This window comes from Gallinula chloropus, assembly GCF_964237585.1.
Source record: "Gallinula chloropus genome assembly, chromosome: 27".
NCBI lineage: Eukaryota > Metazoa > Chordata > Aves > Gruiformes > Rallidae > Gallinula > Gallinula chloropus.
In genome coordinates, this window is record NC_140112.1 from 1,014,766 (window position 1) to 1,028,718 (window position 13,953).

At 52.2% G+C, this 13,953-nt stretch overlaps 1 protein-coding gene across 1 annotated transcript in view; it reads left to right on the plus strand.

Moving 5' to 3' along the window:
- Positions 1-13,953, plus strand: part of LGR6 (leucine rich repeat containing G protein-coupled receptor 6) — a gene marked incomplete at both ends in the record, with an annotated part of 132,027 nt that overhangs the window by 54,523 nt on the left and 63,551 nt on the right. Inside the window, 2 exons of the mRNA XM_084275806.1 lie at positions 1,427-1,498; positions 11,390-11,461. Of these exons, the coding sequence (XP_084131932.1) occupies positions 1,427-1,498; positions 11,390-11,461 (144 nt within the window). The remainder of the gene's footprint in view (positions 1-1,426; positions 1,499-11,389; positions 11,462-13,953) is intronic.

Genomic DNA, 13,953 nt, shown 5'->3' on the forward strand with positions numbered 1-13,953 from the left:
GGAGGTGTAATCCCCTCCAAGTCTGTCTCCTTTGGGACCTCAAAGCCAACAGACAAGTTTCTTACCCTGTGACTGTGGAGAAGTCCAGCCTTGGCTTCTGCTTGACCACGTGGGGATTGGGAAGCAAAGCACTAATGCAGTAGTAATTCGGGATCTTGATCAGGTTTTTGAACCTGTCCTCATGATTTCTGGCTGATGGGCAATGGGACTTGGTCCATGTTTGTCCTCTTGGGAGAAACAGGAGAATAAGATTCTCCTAAGATTCTCCCAGACTTGAGAGCCCTGGACTTTATTTCTGGTTCCACCACGGGCTCCCATGGTGGTGCCTCAGGATGACTGTCCTCATCAGTGAAAGTCACGGTGACAGTGATGCGATTCCCAATGTCAGTGAAACGTCTGAATCCCTGTTAATGTCCCAGCTTGATCTGGGCCTTGATAAAATTTGAGTACTCTGATCAGATGCTGCTGTACAAGGGGGAACCCCACAGGTTTCCTTGGGTAAATTCTCTCAGCCAGTTCTGAACGTTGTGCCCCTGCTCTTTGTTCCATGTCCCACTCTCCTTTGTGATGTTGCTCTTCACTTTGTCTTCCTCTCTCATCCCTTCACATTCATCTTCACTCATCAGCCTTCCCAGGCCACATTGTCCCTATCCTTGTCTTCCCACATATTTGTCCAGCTATAACTCATCAGAGAACCACTTTTGACTTTTCTGTCCTGGTTTTGGAAGCTGTACTGAGGTGAGCTGGATCTGCTGTAGCACCTACACATAGTCTCCATCTCTACCCACTTCTCTGGTCTCCCTTCACAGCAGTGATACCACACTCATGTGTTGAAGGAGCTGGGTCTTAGCTGTGACCACAAAGGTCAGATCAGGGCTGGGAATGAGGGAGTGGAAACAAATCAATTGGCACTGAGTTTTGATGGACAAGTTAGAGGAGATCCTGCAGGATGCAGAAGCAGACTGTGTCCAGACAAAAGGGACAGCTAAGAATCCATCATTTAGGGGTGGTCCTCCCAGGACTATGCATGAGCAGAAAGCCACTCTGCCCTTGTTCCACCCTCACTGCCAGGTGTCTGGTGTAGAGCAGGGTCTGTAGGTGCCCTTGAGCAGAGGTCCATCTCACAGGCAGTCTGTGCTGTAATTTCTGTGGAGGGGGTTCTCCTGCAGGTATCCAGGGAATGACCTGAGCCATGAGCTGAGTCACTGATGCTGAAAACCCTGGTTTCAGGTCTAGCAGGCATAATAAGCTATTATTTTCTTTGCCTGTTCCCCAGGCTGTAGGAGCAGGTGATACACAGAGGTTACCCAAGCACATGACCATGGCTCAGGTGTTGCAGCCTCCTTCCCAAGGGAACTGTGGTGAGATGCACCAGTTGTTAAACCTCTGCAGACAAGGGACTGTCATTATCTTCTTTTCACTGCAGACGCCTCTCTGGAAACCAGATCTCCAAGATCCCAGGGGAAGCTTTCTCTGGCCTCTACAGCCTGAAGATTCTGTAAGTAACTCACTGCCCTCTGCAGAGCCACCCCCACCTGCCACCTCCTCCCCTCCCCTCACCACTGGCCCCCAGAGGGGGATGCAAATCATGGTGTCAGTTGTTAAACCCACCCTGGCTAACGTGCCCCTCGGTGAGTGAGGACCCAGGAACACCCGTCCCCCCTACACTGCTTCCTCACTTCAGCTACAGCCAACCTGGAACATGTCACCTCCAGTGTGCCACAGGAGGATCTGCAGAGGTTCACATTTTGCATAAAACCCACTAAAGGCCCCAGTGTGGTATCTCCCCAGTGTGGGTCTGGACCACATCTTCTGGCCCCATCTTCTCTGATCAGAGTCTTGGGGCTGGGTCAAAGCAACACAAAGGTCCAGATATCTTCACTCTGGCAGGTGCCATGGAAAGCTCCTGTGCTTTGTCCACCTCAGATGCCTCTTTGCAACCAGCCTGCCCTTGCTACAACGTTCTGTGTGGGCCAAGATGCTTCTGCAGGACTCTGTAGTGACCTTCCCCTGGGAAGGGTGGGATCCTTGGGCAGCCTGACCAGCCTGAGCCCAGCCTGACCATGGGGGTGACAGGAGATGTGCAGCTGGACCATCAGGCCATGCCTGGGGACTGCCAGCCCTGGGCAAGGAAAGCCTCCTCATCACTGAGGGCCAGCCACCCATCTCTGACTGTCTGGTGAGGAAGATCTAAGTGACAAAGGTTACCAACAAGTTCCTCCCAGAGCATTTTCCTCTGGGCCCAGGTCTCTGCTTGTGTAGCCTCACTGGGTTTTGTACCCACGTCTCCATCCCACAGGGTCTGTGCAGGGTGTAGAGGTGGGAGTCCCTTTCTTGCTTTCAGGAACCATCTTAAAAATCTTCTGCAATAAACATTTCATCCCCAAGGGGATGTTTTGAACTCAGCCACAATGTGAAATTGTTGTAGCTGGTCCAGTTTATACAGAGCGAGCAGGTACAAACCTGCTCCTGGGATTAGAGACTATAGGGCTGTTTACTACGTCTTCTGAAGATGTAAAGTATGAATCCTGCCCTAAATCTCAGGGCTTAGAGATTTATCCATCCCCTGCATTAGGCAACAAATCAAAGGAACTGAGGAGAAAACCGCAGCTCTCCCACCCAATTTCAAGAAGAGGAACTCTCTGCTCAGGGAACACAGGAGCTTTTCAAGCCGCTTTTGATCAATTTCTATTTGTGTCAGGCCCAGGGAGCTGCTGATGCAGAGAACAAGAGTGATGCCTCCCTTACAGAGCCAGCACGCTGGCCGTGGGCTGCAGTGAGAAGAGGAACTTGCTCCCTCTGCCCCACCACCCACGTGCAGACAGGACACCTGTCATGCCTCACCAGGAGGGAGTCTTTCAGGGGTGATGCCACAGGGAGGAGAGGTCTGAAGGATCAGGGCATTTTCAGCTGGGAAGTGGTTGTATGGAGAAGCTTGCTCCAGGCTGTCTTGTGAGGGTTGGTGTCCCCATGCTTCAGGATAACCTGCTTTGCTCTCAGCCAGCCTGTGTGCAGTGACAGAGGGTGGCACTTGGGCTGGCATACCAACCCCTCTGGATGCAGACCTGCCTTAAATTTACTCTAACACCCCAACCTTTCCCGTGGAGGTATGCAGAGGAGCAGCCCAGATCCAAGGCCAGGGAAGGAAGGGTTGATGCTCACAGTGCCTGGCTGATCCAGGCCCTGCTATGGGCATCTTATTTAAAGAAGTTCCTGCTTCCTAAAAGCAGGTGTGCTGGCAGCCCTCATTTCACTGGGAACATTAGACTTTTCAAAAGCTCTGATGCTCTCCTGGCTTGTTTGCAGGAACCCATTGGGATGTCACGTGCTCTTGCTGTAGGAGATGCTCACATTGCTTTTGGTAACAATACTGTTGGCTCCACAGGCTGAGGTCACTGGGAGATGCAGTTGTGGATCCCTGCACCCCCCAGGAGCAGCAATCATTCACAATCATCTGTTTCACTCTGAGAGTGCTCTGAGATCTGCTCAATCTCCCCAGAGACCATGGGGAACAAGTGTCCTTCCTGGCACTGGTTTGCTGAAGAGCCGTGGGCTTCTCTGCATCCTCAGGACAGGAGTGTGAATGCAGGGTGCCTTCCACAGCCACCTCGTTGGCAGCATAATAACATAAACCAAAACTTCCCATAGGGAAAGGAAATATTACTGACATTTTACTGACTGGAAAAGCTAAGGCAGGAAGGGAGCTTGGGATCATGGTGTTCCTTCCCAGCACAGAGCACCTTGCACCTTCCCCCAGAGTCTGGTTGTGGTTGGGGTGGAGAGCAGAGCCTGGAGAGAGACTGAGAGTCTCACTTGCCCTGCTCCTTGCACACTGGGAGTGACCAAAAGTCCTCACCCTCTTCCCAAGCCATGTCTCAGTTCCCTCTTCTCCAATCCCATCCAAGCCTTCTGAGGGCAAGACCACCGTGGTGAGCTGGGCAAGCTGGCTGCTCCAGGATCTCCATGAGACCAGGCACTTGGAAACTGAGAAGAGCAACTAGTGGGAGCTGCAGGGATTTATAGGATAGGGGTGACCAGCTGTAAATGGGTGTAAACTGCTTTGCCTCATGTAGCACACAGAACTGTGCCAGGTAACTGGGGAGCATCTGCTTGGCCCCAGTCATGTCCCATGTCCTGTGGGGCTGCCATGAAGCTCCTGTGCAGAGCAGTGCATTTCATGGTGACAGGAGCTGCTCACTGCACTGCGCCCTGTAAATCAGATCCTTGCTCCCTTAGGACCAGTATAACCACTCCTGCAGTCTTGTGCTTTCCTCTGCACTTCAATATCCACCAAAAAAAGCATGGATCATGAAGGAGGTATCTGGAGAGGGAATCTGAAGAGCCCATGAGGCAGGAAAGATGTCAGGTATTAAAAGACCTGGGATGTCAGGTATTAAAAGACATAACAAGGAGGAAAGTCCTGTCTCCTTGCTTTAGATAGAGGCAAAGCAGCAAGTTTACACTGAAGCATTCTGGTGCTCCTGAAAATCAAACCAGAAGAGGACTTGGTGAGTCCTTTGGGGTATACCCTGAGCTTCCCTGGGGGTGCTGGGCTCTGACAGCTATGAGACAGGCTGTTGGGCTGGGTATTGACCAGCACCCAGACAGCTGCTGTGATGCTTTTGCTCCTCTTGATGTTGCATAAGCTTTGGCCAGGACATGCTGTCCCATCTGGGACCTCTCCTGCAGCAGGAGAGCAGCCAGAGGACAATTGTCACATGGACAAGGAGATGCCAGATCCTCACCTTGAGGGGAGACATGAATAGAAATTACAGGGGGGGCAGAAGGATGTAGTTGGAATAGTTTGGTTTAGAAGAGCAAAGGCTCAGGAAGCAGCGTAGGAATGTCAGTGTTTGTAGGGGCTCCCTCTGCCCAGCCCCTCATCCTGCATCTCCTGCACAGAGCAGGTCTGTGGGCAGCACAAGTGGTCCTGAGTGCCCTGGTGCACACAAGGCACAGTCTGAGCCCCAGATGCTCTGGCAGCCTCAGATCCCAGCTCTGCTCACTCCTAATTCTCCTCTAACCACTCTGCTGAACTCCACTCCTGTCATCTTGCTGCTCTCAGAACACTTCCCCCTCTTCCCCTTCCTGGGTGATCTTCTCATCACCTTCTCTGCTTGGGCACAGGCCATGAGCACCATGAGCTTCCTCACTGCTGCACCCAGAGCCTGCATGGTGCCTGCTGCAAGGCTCAGAAGCAGAGGGAACATCACTCAAGGAGGGACCATCACCCACAGAGGCTCATGTGGCTGCTGTGGGCTGTGCCCTGATGACTCCATGATCGTTGCCCTGCTTCTCCTTCCATGCTCGTGAAAGGGAAGTGTCAGCCACAGTGAATCCATCCCAAGGGTGCTGTCTGCAGCCCACTGGGATGGGGAAGCTCATCCAGGTGAACAGACAGCTGGCACACACACAGAGAGGGACCAACATAACCCCCTGGGGCTCCTCACCCAGTGCATGGATTTCCTCCTGCAGCCAAGGTGTGCTGAGGGATCCAACACAGGATCCTGCAGCCCAGTGAAACAGAAAACCAAATTGCTTTATTTTAAACCAGTGAGAAGGATCAGGGGTCTGATGATGAACTTGGGGAACAGTGAATCAACTGAGATTACTTAACCTGAAGGAGGGATGAGTAAGGATGGACATAAACCTCTAAGGACAAGCAGCTCCTGCAGTAAGGAAGAAAACAGGACTAGCAGTTTTTGGAGCAGGTGGCACCAGGCACCAGTCAGGATAGATGCATTTATAGATGTGGATGCTCTGTCACAGAGCAAACCTCTGGCTGAGGTTTGGCAGGTGACAGGCATGGCTGCAGCTGGGAAGGGCTGCACTAACCATGACCAGCTGAGCCTGCCAGGAGCAGACTCACAGCAGGACCAGAGATCTTACCTCCAGTGACAGGGCTGTCCCTCAAGGAGACAAGCTGGTAGCAAGGTCCAAAAGTTAATTTTAATGTGCTAGGTCCTTGGAGCTACTTGTGGTGATGTCCATGTCCATAAGAAAATTCTCACGTGCATCTTAGGCTGTCAAGGGGGCTGGTGCTTTCCTGGTCTATCCAGAGAATGAGCTTAAGCTAAAAAGTGATGGGAAACATCCTAGGAACTCCTCCACAAACGTGCCTGTGCAGATGGTCCTCTCCCTGCCCTGAGAGTGAATCCCAGAGGTACTGGAAGCAGGACCAGATTCTTGGCTCTGCCTCCTCTGGTTGCTTCACTGTGCAAAAACCACCTGGAACGTGGCCATGAAGATAGGCTGGTGCAGAAACCATGCAGGGGTACACCAGGGGAAGCAGGTGTGTGGAGACTTGGGAGAGAGCAAGTGAAGAGCCAGGATGCCCCACTACCAATAAAACTTCATGACACAGGGAAATGTGCCAAGGTCTTCATGCATCCAGCAGTGAGCCAGCCCCCAGCTGAAGGCAAGGTGAGGTGTGGCCTCCAGAGAGCACAGACTGACAGCAATGGATGCTCAGCAGTGGTAGCTGGTGCTCTTTGCTCTCAATTGATGGGTACATCCCCTTTGCAAAGAGACTTTACCTCTTCCAGGGACTCTGCTCTGCAGCATGGCCAACTCACACTGTCCCCATGGGGGCTGATGCTCCTGGGTCCATACTTCAACACCCAGGATCATTAGAAAACTAGTTCCATAGACTAGTTTGTCTCTTCTGTCAAGGTCCTTCCCTTGCAAAATTAACTCCTTAGTCCAGTCTTGGAGCTTTCCAGGGTGGCAGAGGATCCTGCTCAATCAGAGTCCCTGGAAAACTGGAAACTTCCCCATCCTCCCAGACCTGAGTTGGCCCCATCCTTCCTGAGTTGCCTGGATGCCCCTTATCTCTGAGTGGCCTAGCTGGAGCTCCATCACCCAGAGAGCATCCATCCCAACTGGCCATGTGCTTCACACTGCATCCCACCCTTACACACACATCCCTCACCAAACTCTCTGCTGCACAAGGATTGCCAGACCTCTTCTCTTCCTGGCTGAAGATGCTGCAGCAGTAACAGCAGCACCTACTAGCAGAGAAGGAATCCCACACCAGACTCCAAGTACAACCACAACCCGAGCCTGCCTCACCCCAAAACGTGGAGGGAAAAAATGCCTGGGTGCATCCTCTTGTCTGCAGCCCCTGCAGCTGCAGCAGCCAGCTGGGGTGGCCCACCCCAGTGCCTCCGTTCCTCAGCAAGCCTCAACCAGCCTGCGTGGGCAGGTGTACCCAGTGCTGCCCTGAGCCTGCCTGCACCGTGGTGTGAGGGCTGCCCAGCACCTGCCTGCACAAGTGTGGTGACCCAGTGCTGCCTGCAGCCACTCCCACCCACACGCTGCCCCAGTGCTGCCCGTAGCTGGTCTCCATCAACTGGTAGGCTGGAGCCAGCCTGGCATGACCAACCTTGCTCTGCATATGCCACATCTCCTGGCTGGGTGGACCCTACCCAGTGTTCACCCCCACTGCTCCCTCTTATCTCTTCCCTGCAATCCCAGTGCCCCCATGTGGTCCAGGACAGGTGCTGACTAGCCTGGCTTCTGACCAGACCCCAAAAAAACATGAGTAAAAAAAGCCATGTTGCCCCAGGATGACAGGTTTGCAGGTGGCTTTGGACACTTCAGGAATCCCAAGGCAGCCTTTGAGACAAAAAGAATGGTGGGGCACATCCAAGAGACGCTCCCATGGGGAGGGAAGAGGAGCGTGCAGACTTTGGAATGTCTTTAATCCCTGTGCACGGGCTCCAGGCACAGTTGCCTCCAGCAATAACAGCCCTTTGACTGTGGTGGCTGAGTCACTTCAGCCTCCCAAGATGGGGACATTTCATCATGCACAGGCCTGTACCTCTGAGGGCTGTAAGTCTGCTGAGAGTGTCTTGTGCAAGGATCCTGGTGTGATGGGACCTGATCCCAGGATTTTTCTGGTCATTCAGGACTAGACTCTGCCAAAAAAGAAAAGGAAAAAAGTCCTTCTTCTGAAAATAAAACGTGACCTCTGAAGAGCTGTGATTTATTCTGGTTCCAGCCAGGCTGCTGGGGGGAGTAGGTTGAGTGGCCACATCTTCCAGTGTCTGCAAGCTCCAGTGTGGCCACCTGAACAGAGCCAACCAAAGGTTGTCATGCACTATCCTGTTTTGAGCACTGAATGGTCTTTGCTTCTCACGTTCATCCATGTTCTCTGCTGGCCCAGAAGGCCTGGTACAGCATGGGATAGTGGCTCATGGACCAGCACAGTCCTGTAGGACTCCACTCAGTGATGCAGCTGCTTGGAGAGAGAAAACTGTGGTCAGAGATTGAGAAGCTGCACCAGCCAGAGTGAGGAGAAGTCTGAGTAGGTGGTGAGGTTGCTCCACGGGCACCAGAAGTCGTGCTGTGACTGAGGTTGTCACCAAGGTGTGGGAAGCAGCAGCTTTCAGTAGGAAAGGTAATGAAGGCCAGGAATTTTGTTTGAATTGGAGCCAGTAGCTGGTGGAAAGGCAGAAGCAAAAGCAGGTGAAGAAAAGATAGGGCCAGTGTGGTGTAGTGTCTTGTGGACTGAGGTCCAGGTTCACAACTGTGCCTCAGTCACCCTGAGTCAATATCTCCAGGGATGGGGCCTCCACCACCTCTCTGGGCAACCTCTGCCAGTGACACACCAGCCTCCTTTGAAGAACTTTTTCCTACTACCCAACCTAAATCTCCCCTTTTCCAGTTTAAAACCATCCCCAGTTCTTCCCCAGCTTCCTACAGGCACCTGTCAGGGATGGGAAGGGGCTGTAAGGTCCCCCCACAGCCTTCTCTCCTCCAGGATGAACCAGCCCAGCTCTCCCAGCCTGGTTTCACAGGAGAGCTGCTCCAGCCCTTGGATCATGTTTGTGGCCTCCTCTGGACATTCTCCAACAGGCCCATGTCCTTCTTGTGCTGAGGGCTCCAAAGCTGGACCCAGCATTCCAGGTGAGGTCTGACCAGAACAGAGGGGCAGAATCACCTCTCCTGATCCCAAAATTGTTCAGGTGGCACCAGCCATTTAGCCTTGTGTTTGTAGGTTGTATCCTCATTTATAGATTGCATCCTCATGACATATAGGGATTGACTGCAGTGACCAGGGGCCTGACAGGGCCTTTAATACCAGAAAAGCCACCCTGGGACATGAGGGATAATGCAAGATGCCTTTTCCTGCCCAATCCTGAGCTCTCAGTGAGCAGAGCTGGGGTTTTCCTAAGCTCAAAGCTGAATGAAGAACTTGGTTCACACCATGGTGGCCCTGTCCTTCGAAAATTACCTCTCCCTGTTTGGAACTATTTTGGGGCTCTCTGTATCATGTTCTAACAATGAATGAGTGGATTAATTCTGTGCAGTATGGAGAAGCACTGCTTTGGGTCCCAGTCCCACGGTCTGAGAACTCCTCCAGCTGCCCTGCTGTTGTGGAAACTACCACTACCCAGCACTCCAGTGGTTTGAGAGGTCTCCGAAGCATCTTCCTAAATATTGTTTGTCTGCACCAAAATGGCTTCGTTTTGGAGCCAGTCCACACTGATGGTGGTCTGGCAAGCCTCTCAGTCTGTGTTGCTGGTTGGAGAAGGGAACTGTAGTAATTGGGAGGCAGCAGGATCCAGCAGTAGTGTGACAATGGGTTTTGCTTTCAAACTGACTCCAGATACTTCCACTGCTGAACCCTAATGCTGAGCACAGATTTCTCAGAGCCACTGAGACCCAGTGGAGGTCCCACCAAAACCCCAATCGAGCTTCTAAAGCTGTCACTGTCATTCAGCTGAGCCTCCTCTGATTTTTAACAGGCCTGAATTGTTCTACTTCTCCACTGGGCTGCAGGATCCTGTGTTGGATCCCTCAGCACACCTTGGCTGCAGGAAGAAAACCATGTGCAGGATGAGGAGCCCCAGGGGTTATGTTGGTCCCAGATGACTACAGCTGGTCAGACACCCACCCCTGGGGAAGGGGCAGCCAGTGTATTCTCCTCCCCAACAACTTCTGTAGTTACCTCAATGTTCATGGCCCTTCTTCATGCCATATGCTGACTTCCATGTCTGAGAAATGCTCCTGGGTCTGGCCCATTCAGCCCAACACCTCCAGTCACCTGCTCTTTCTGAAGGCTCTGGGCTGGTTTGGTTTTTTCCCCACAGTGGCTCCAGTTGCTGCTTCAAGTCATGCCAGTGTGCTTCAAGTCATGCCAGTGTGCAAAGTCCCTCAGCAAAAGGCTGTGGAGAGGTTCCTCCTCCATTGTGTTTGTAACTGTCCCACAAGTTGAATGAGAAACCTGCCTGCAGCTGGTTTCCACAGACCCTGCGTAGGTACCATCACTGAGGTGCTCTGGGAGGAGGATGTCTTACACAGCTGTAAATACAGGACAACTCACCTGAAAGCACTGGCATTACCCTGGACTGAGATGCACATAGAATCACAGAATCACAGACTGGTCTGGGTTGGAAGGGACCCCAAGGATCACAGAGCTCCAACCCCCTGCCACAGGCAGGGACACCAACCTCCAGGCCTGGAGCTACACAAGGTTGCCCAGGGCCCCATCCAACCTGGCCTTGAACACCCCCAGGGATGGGGCACCCACCCCCTCTCTGGGCAGCCTGTTCCAGCCCCTCACCACTCTCTCTGCAAAGAACTTCCCCCTAATATCTCATCTCACCCTTCCCTCCTTCAGCTTCACTCCATCCCCCTTGTCCTGCCAGTCTCTGCCCTTTAACAAGCCCATTCCCCTCCTGTTCCTCTGCTCCCTTCAGGGACTGGAAGGCTGCAATGAGGTCCCCCCACAGCCTTCTCTTCTCCAGGCTGAACCAGCCCAGCTCCCTCAGCCTCTCTCCATAGGGGAGCTGCTCCAGCCCTCTGAGCATCTCCGGAGCTCCTCTGACCCCTCTCCAACAGCCCCACATCTTTCTTGTCCTGGGGCCCCAGCTCTGGACACAGGACTCCAGCTGGGGCCTCCCGAGGGCAGAGCAGAGAGGGACAATCCCCTCCCTGTCCCTGCTGCCACCCCTCTGCTGATGGAGCCCAGGATCCCATCGCCCTTCTGAGCTGCAGAAGCCACTGCTGGCTCATGTTAGAGCTTCTCATTCACCAGAATCCCCAGGTCCTTCCCAGCAGGGCTGCTCTCCAGGAGCTCTTCTCCCAGCCTGTATCTGTGTCTGGGATTCTTCAGGCTCAAGTGCAGTGGAGAGGCATAGTCATGGTCACATCCCCCATTGCCACCCCAAACTCACCCTGGGACCCTCTGCTGCAGGGTGCTCCACCAGCCTGGCCTGCAGCTCATCTGTCAGCAGCCTGCAAGCTTGCTTGGAGCCCTAGGTGACCAATATGGTGCTTTCCAACCCCTCCAGCTTTGCAGCAGAGCCCAGCTCAGCTTCTTCCATTTTGTCAGGCTTTTTTTTTTTTCTGTTAACAAAGTTTTCTTTTTCTCTAATTATAGGATGTTGCAGAACAATCAGCTGAGTTGCATCCCTGCAGAGGCACTGAGAGATCTTCCAAACCTCCAATCTCTGTAAGTCATTAAAAATCAATGCTCTGAGCTGCACAGTCCCTTGGGAGCCCCAGGCTTCCCAGCACTTGAGTCATTAGTTCCTTTGTCAAGGATGTTCTGTCCCTTCTTCCTTTTCTTTTCCAATTAAAGCAGAGATTACTGTCACTTAGCATGGAAGGGAGGGGAGGGAAGTTTTCAAGGAAGGAACACTGTCTTGGTAAAGGATGTTGAAATTACAGCTTCCCATGTCTGTGTCATGATGAAAAGGCCACCAGCACCAATGCAAGGAACTGGAAAATATCCACCCAGAAGGGGCTCCATCAAGTGGGTCACAGTGGGAAAAGGACCTGCCAGGGAGCATAGAGGACACTCTGGTCTGTCAACATGTGACTTGGGCTGTTTTACCCAGATAGAGGGTAGTTATGGTGTGGTGGAAATGCTTTAAAGCTCTTTTAGTGATTCAGCGGTGAGAAGAAGCTGAGACTGTGATTGTTCTTGTCCAGTAACTCCCTCTGCAGCAGGTTTGTGCTCCTGTATTCACTAAAAGTCACACCTCACTGAAATGTTCACAGTTTCCCTGAGTATGAACACACTTTCAATCTGATCCTGGTAGTGCACCTCAATTCAGGGAAGGTCTGTTCCATGTCAGCCACACTGCTGAAGCTTGTAAGAGTATTTTGAACAGGGATGGACCACTGAAAAACCAACCTTAACCTTAATCCTTAACTTAAATCCTAGTCTTACTCTGTCTTTTTGTCAGAAACATTGGCTGGAAGTGGTTTCTCCAGACCAGCCTCCTGTAACCACTGTGTCTTGAGCTGCTTAAAGCATGACCTGCTTTCCTCCCAGGTCTCCATCCTGTGCCACTCCCCCAAGGGAGAAGCCATGCTTGCAGAGTCTTGCAGTTCTCCTTCTAGGTGATGTTTAGAGATGCTTTTCCATAGCCTCCTTCTCCTTTCAAGCAGGGAAAAGCTCCATAAAGAGAAATGATTTGAAAAAGAGAGGTGGCAGAGTGTGGACAGTCACTATGTCTTAAGGCAGACACAGAGCTAAGATGCTGTTTTATTTGGTGCTGCCATGACTTCTCCAAATGTGGTTACTAATCTTAGCCTCTAGTACAGGTCCCTGTTAGACATATTTTGTTCCCCTCTTTTTCAAATACCTGAGTCATTTTCCACAAGCTTCTGAGACTTGTGTATACATTGCCAAAAGCTCAGCCAGCAGGGAACACCCATAGGTCACTCCCAGAACAGTTTCCAACATTCCTTCTGGGCCAACCACATCCTGGCCAGCAGATCAGGAGAGGTGATTCTGCCCCTCTGTTCTGGTCAGACCTCACCTGAGAAGAGACCTCACCTCCAAAGTGTCCAGCTTTGGAGTCCTCAGCACAAGAAGGACATGGGCCTGTTGGAGCATGTCCAGAGGAGGCCACAAACATGATCCAAGGGCTGGAGCAGCTCTCCTGTGAAACCAGGCTGGGAGAGCTGGGCTGGTTCAGCCTGGAGGAGAGAAGGCTGTGGGGGGACCTTAAAGCCCCTTCCCATCCCTGACAGGTGCCTGTAGGAAGCTGGGGAAGAACTGGGGATGGTTTTGAACTGGAAAAGGGGTGATTTAGGTTGGGTATTAGGAAAAAGTTCTTCAAAGGAGGGTGGTGTGTGACTGGCAGAGGTTGCCCAGAGAGGTGGCAGGGGCCCCATCCCTGGAAATATTCCAGGTCAGGCTTGATGGGGCTCTGAGCGACCTCATCTAGTGAAGATGTCCCTGCTCACTGCAGGGGAGTTGGACTAGATGATGCCTAAAGGTCCCTTCCAACCTTACACATTCTATGATTCCATGGATCCTGTTCAGGCTGAGACCCAGTGTACTCATGTTGCCCAGAGTCTTATTTTTTTCCATTCAGAAGGGGAAGTGGCTTCATGGCACATCATGGCACTTCATGAGTTACCAGCTTTTCATGGCACATTAACTACCTGCAACACATGCTGAGCAGGCAGGACAGCTAGAAAACAGGGGTGCAAATGGGAGCCAAGGGGAGTGGAGTGGAACAGACAGCAGTGCTGAACAGAAAGGGATTGTGTGCTGGTTATTTTCTTGCTCTTTCAGATATTTGCATTTGATGTCAACGTTCGTCATCCTGGGATTCAGACAGGATATAAAGGGAAAGAATGTGTTACCTTAAGCTCACATGGGAGAGGAGGAACAGGCTTCTCCATGCACAAGTTTTTTTCTCAGGTTTCCAACAGAAGCAGCCAAACCAAGTGGAAGCTGAGCACAGTTGTTTTCAGCATAGCTCTAGCAGGCGACTCAAGGCATGAGGGGGCCAAGCCAGTGGGACAGGAGGGGATGCTTCTGGCCACTGTGGGACAGAGGGAGGGTGGGATTTACTGCCTGCACAGCACCAAGCTGAGGTGGAATGTAGCAAAAGCCTAATGAGTCAGTGGAGTCCCTGAAAGAGGAAAGCAAAAGAATAATGATCAATAAACTCCAGTTGCCACCAAAAGAGGCAGCTGTCT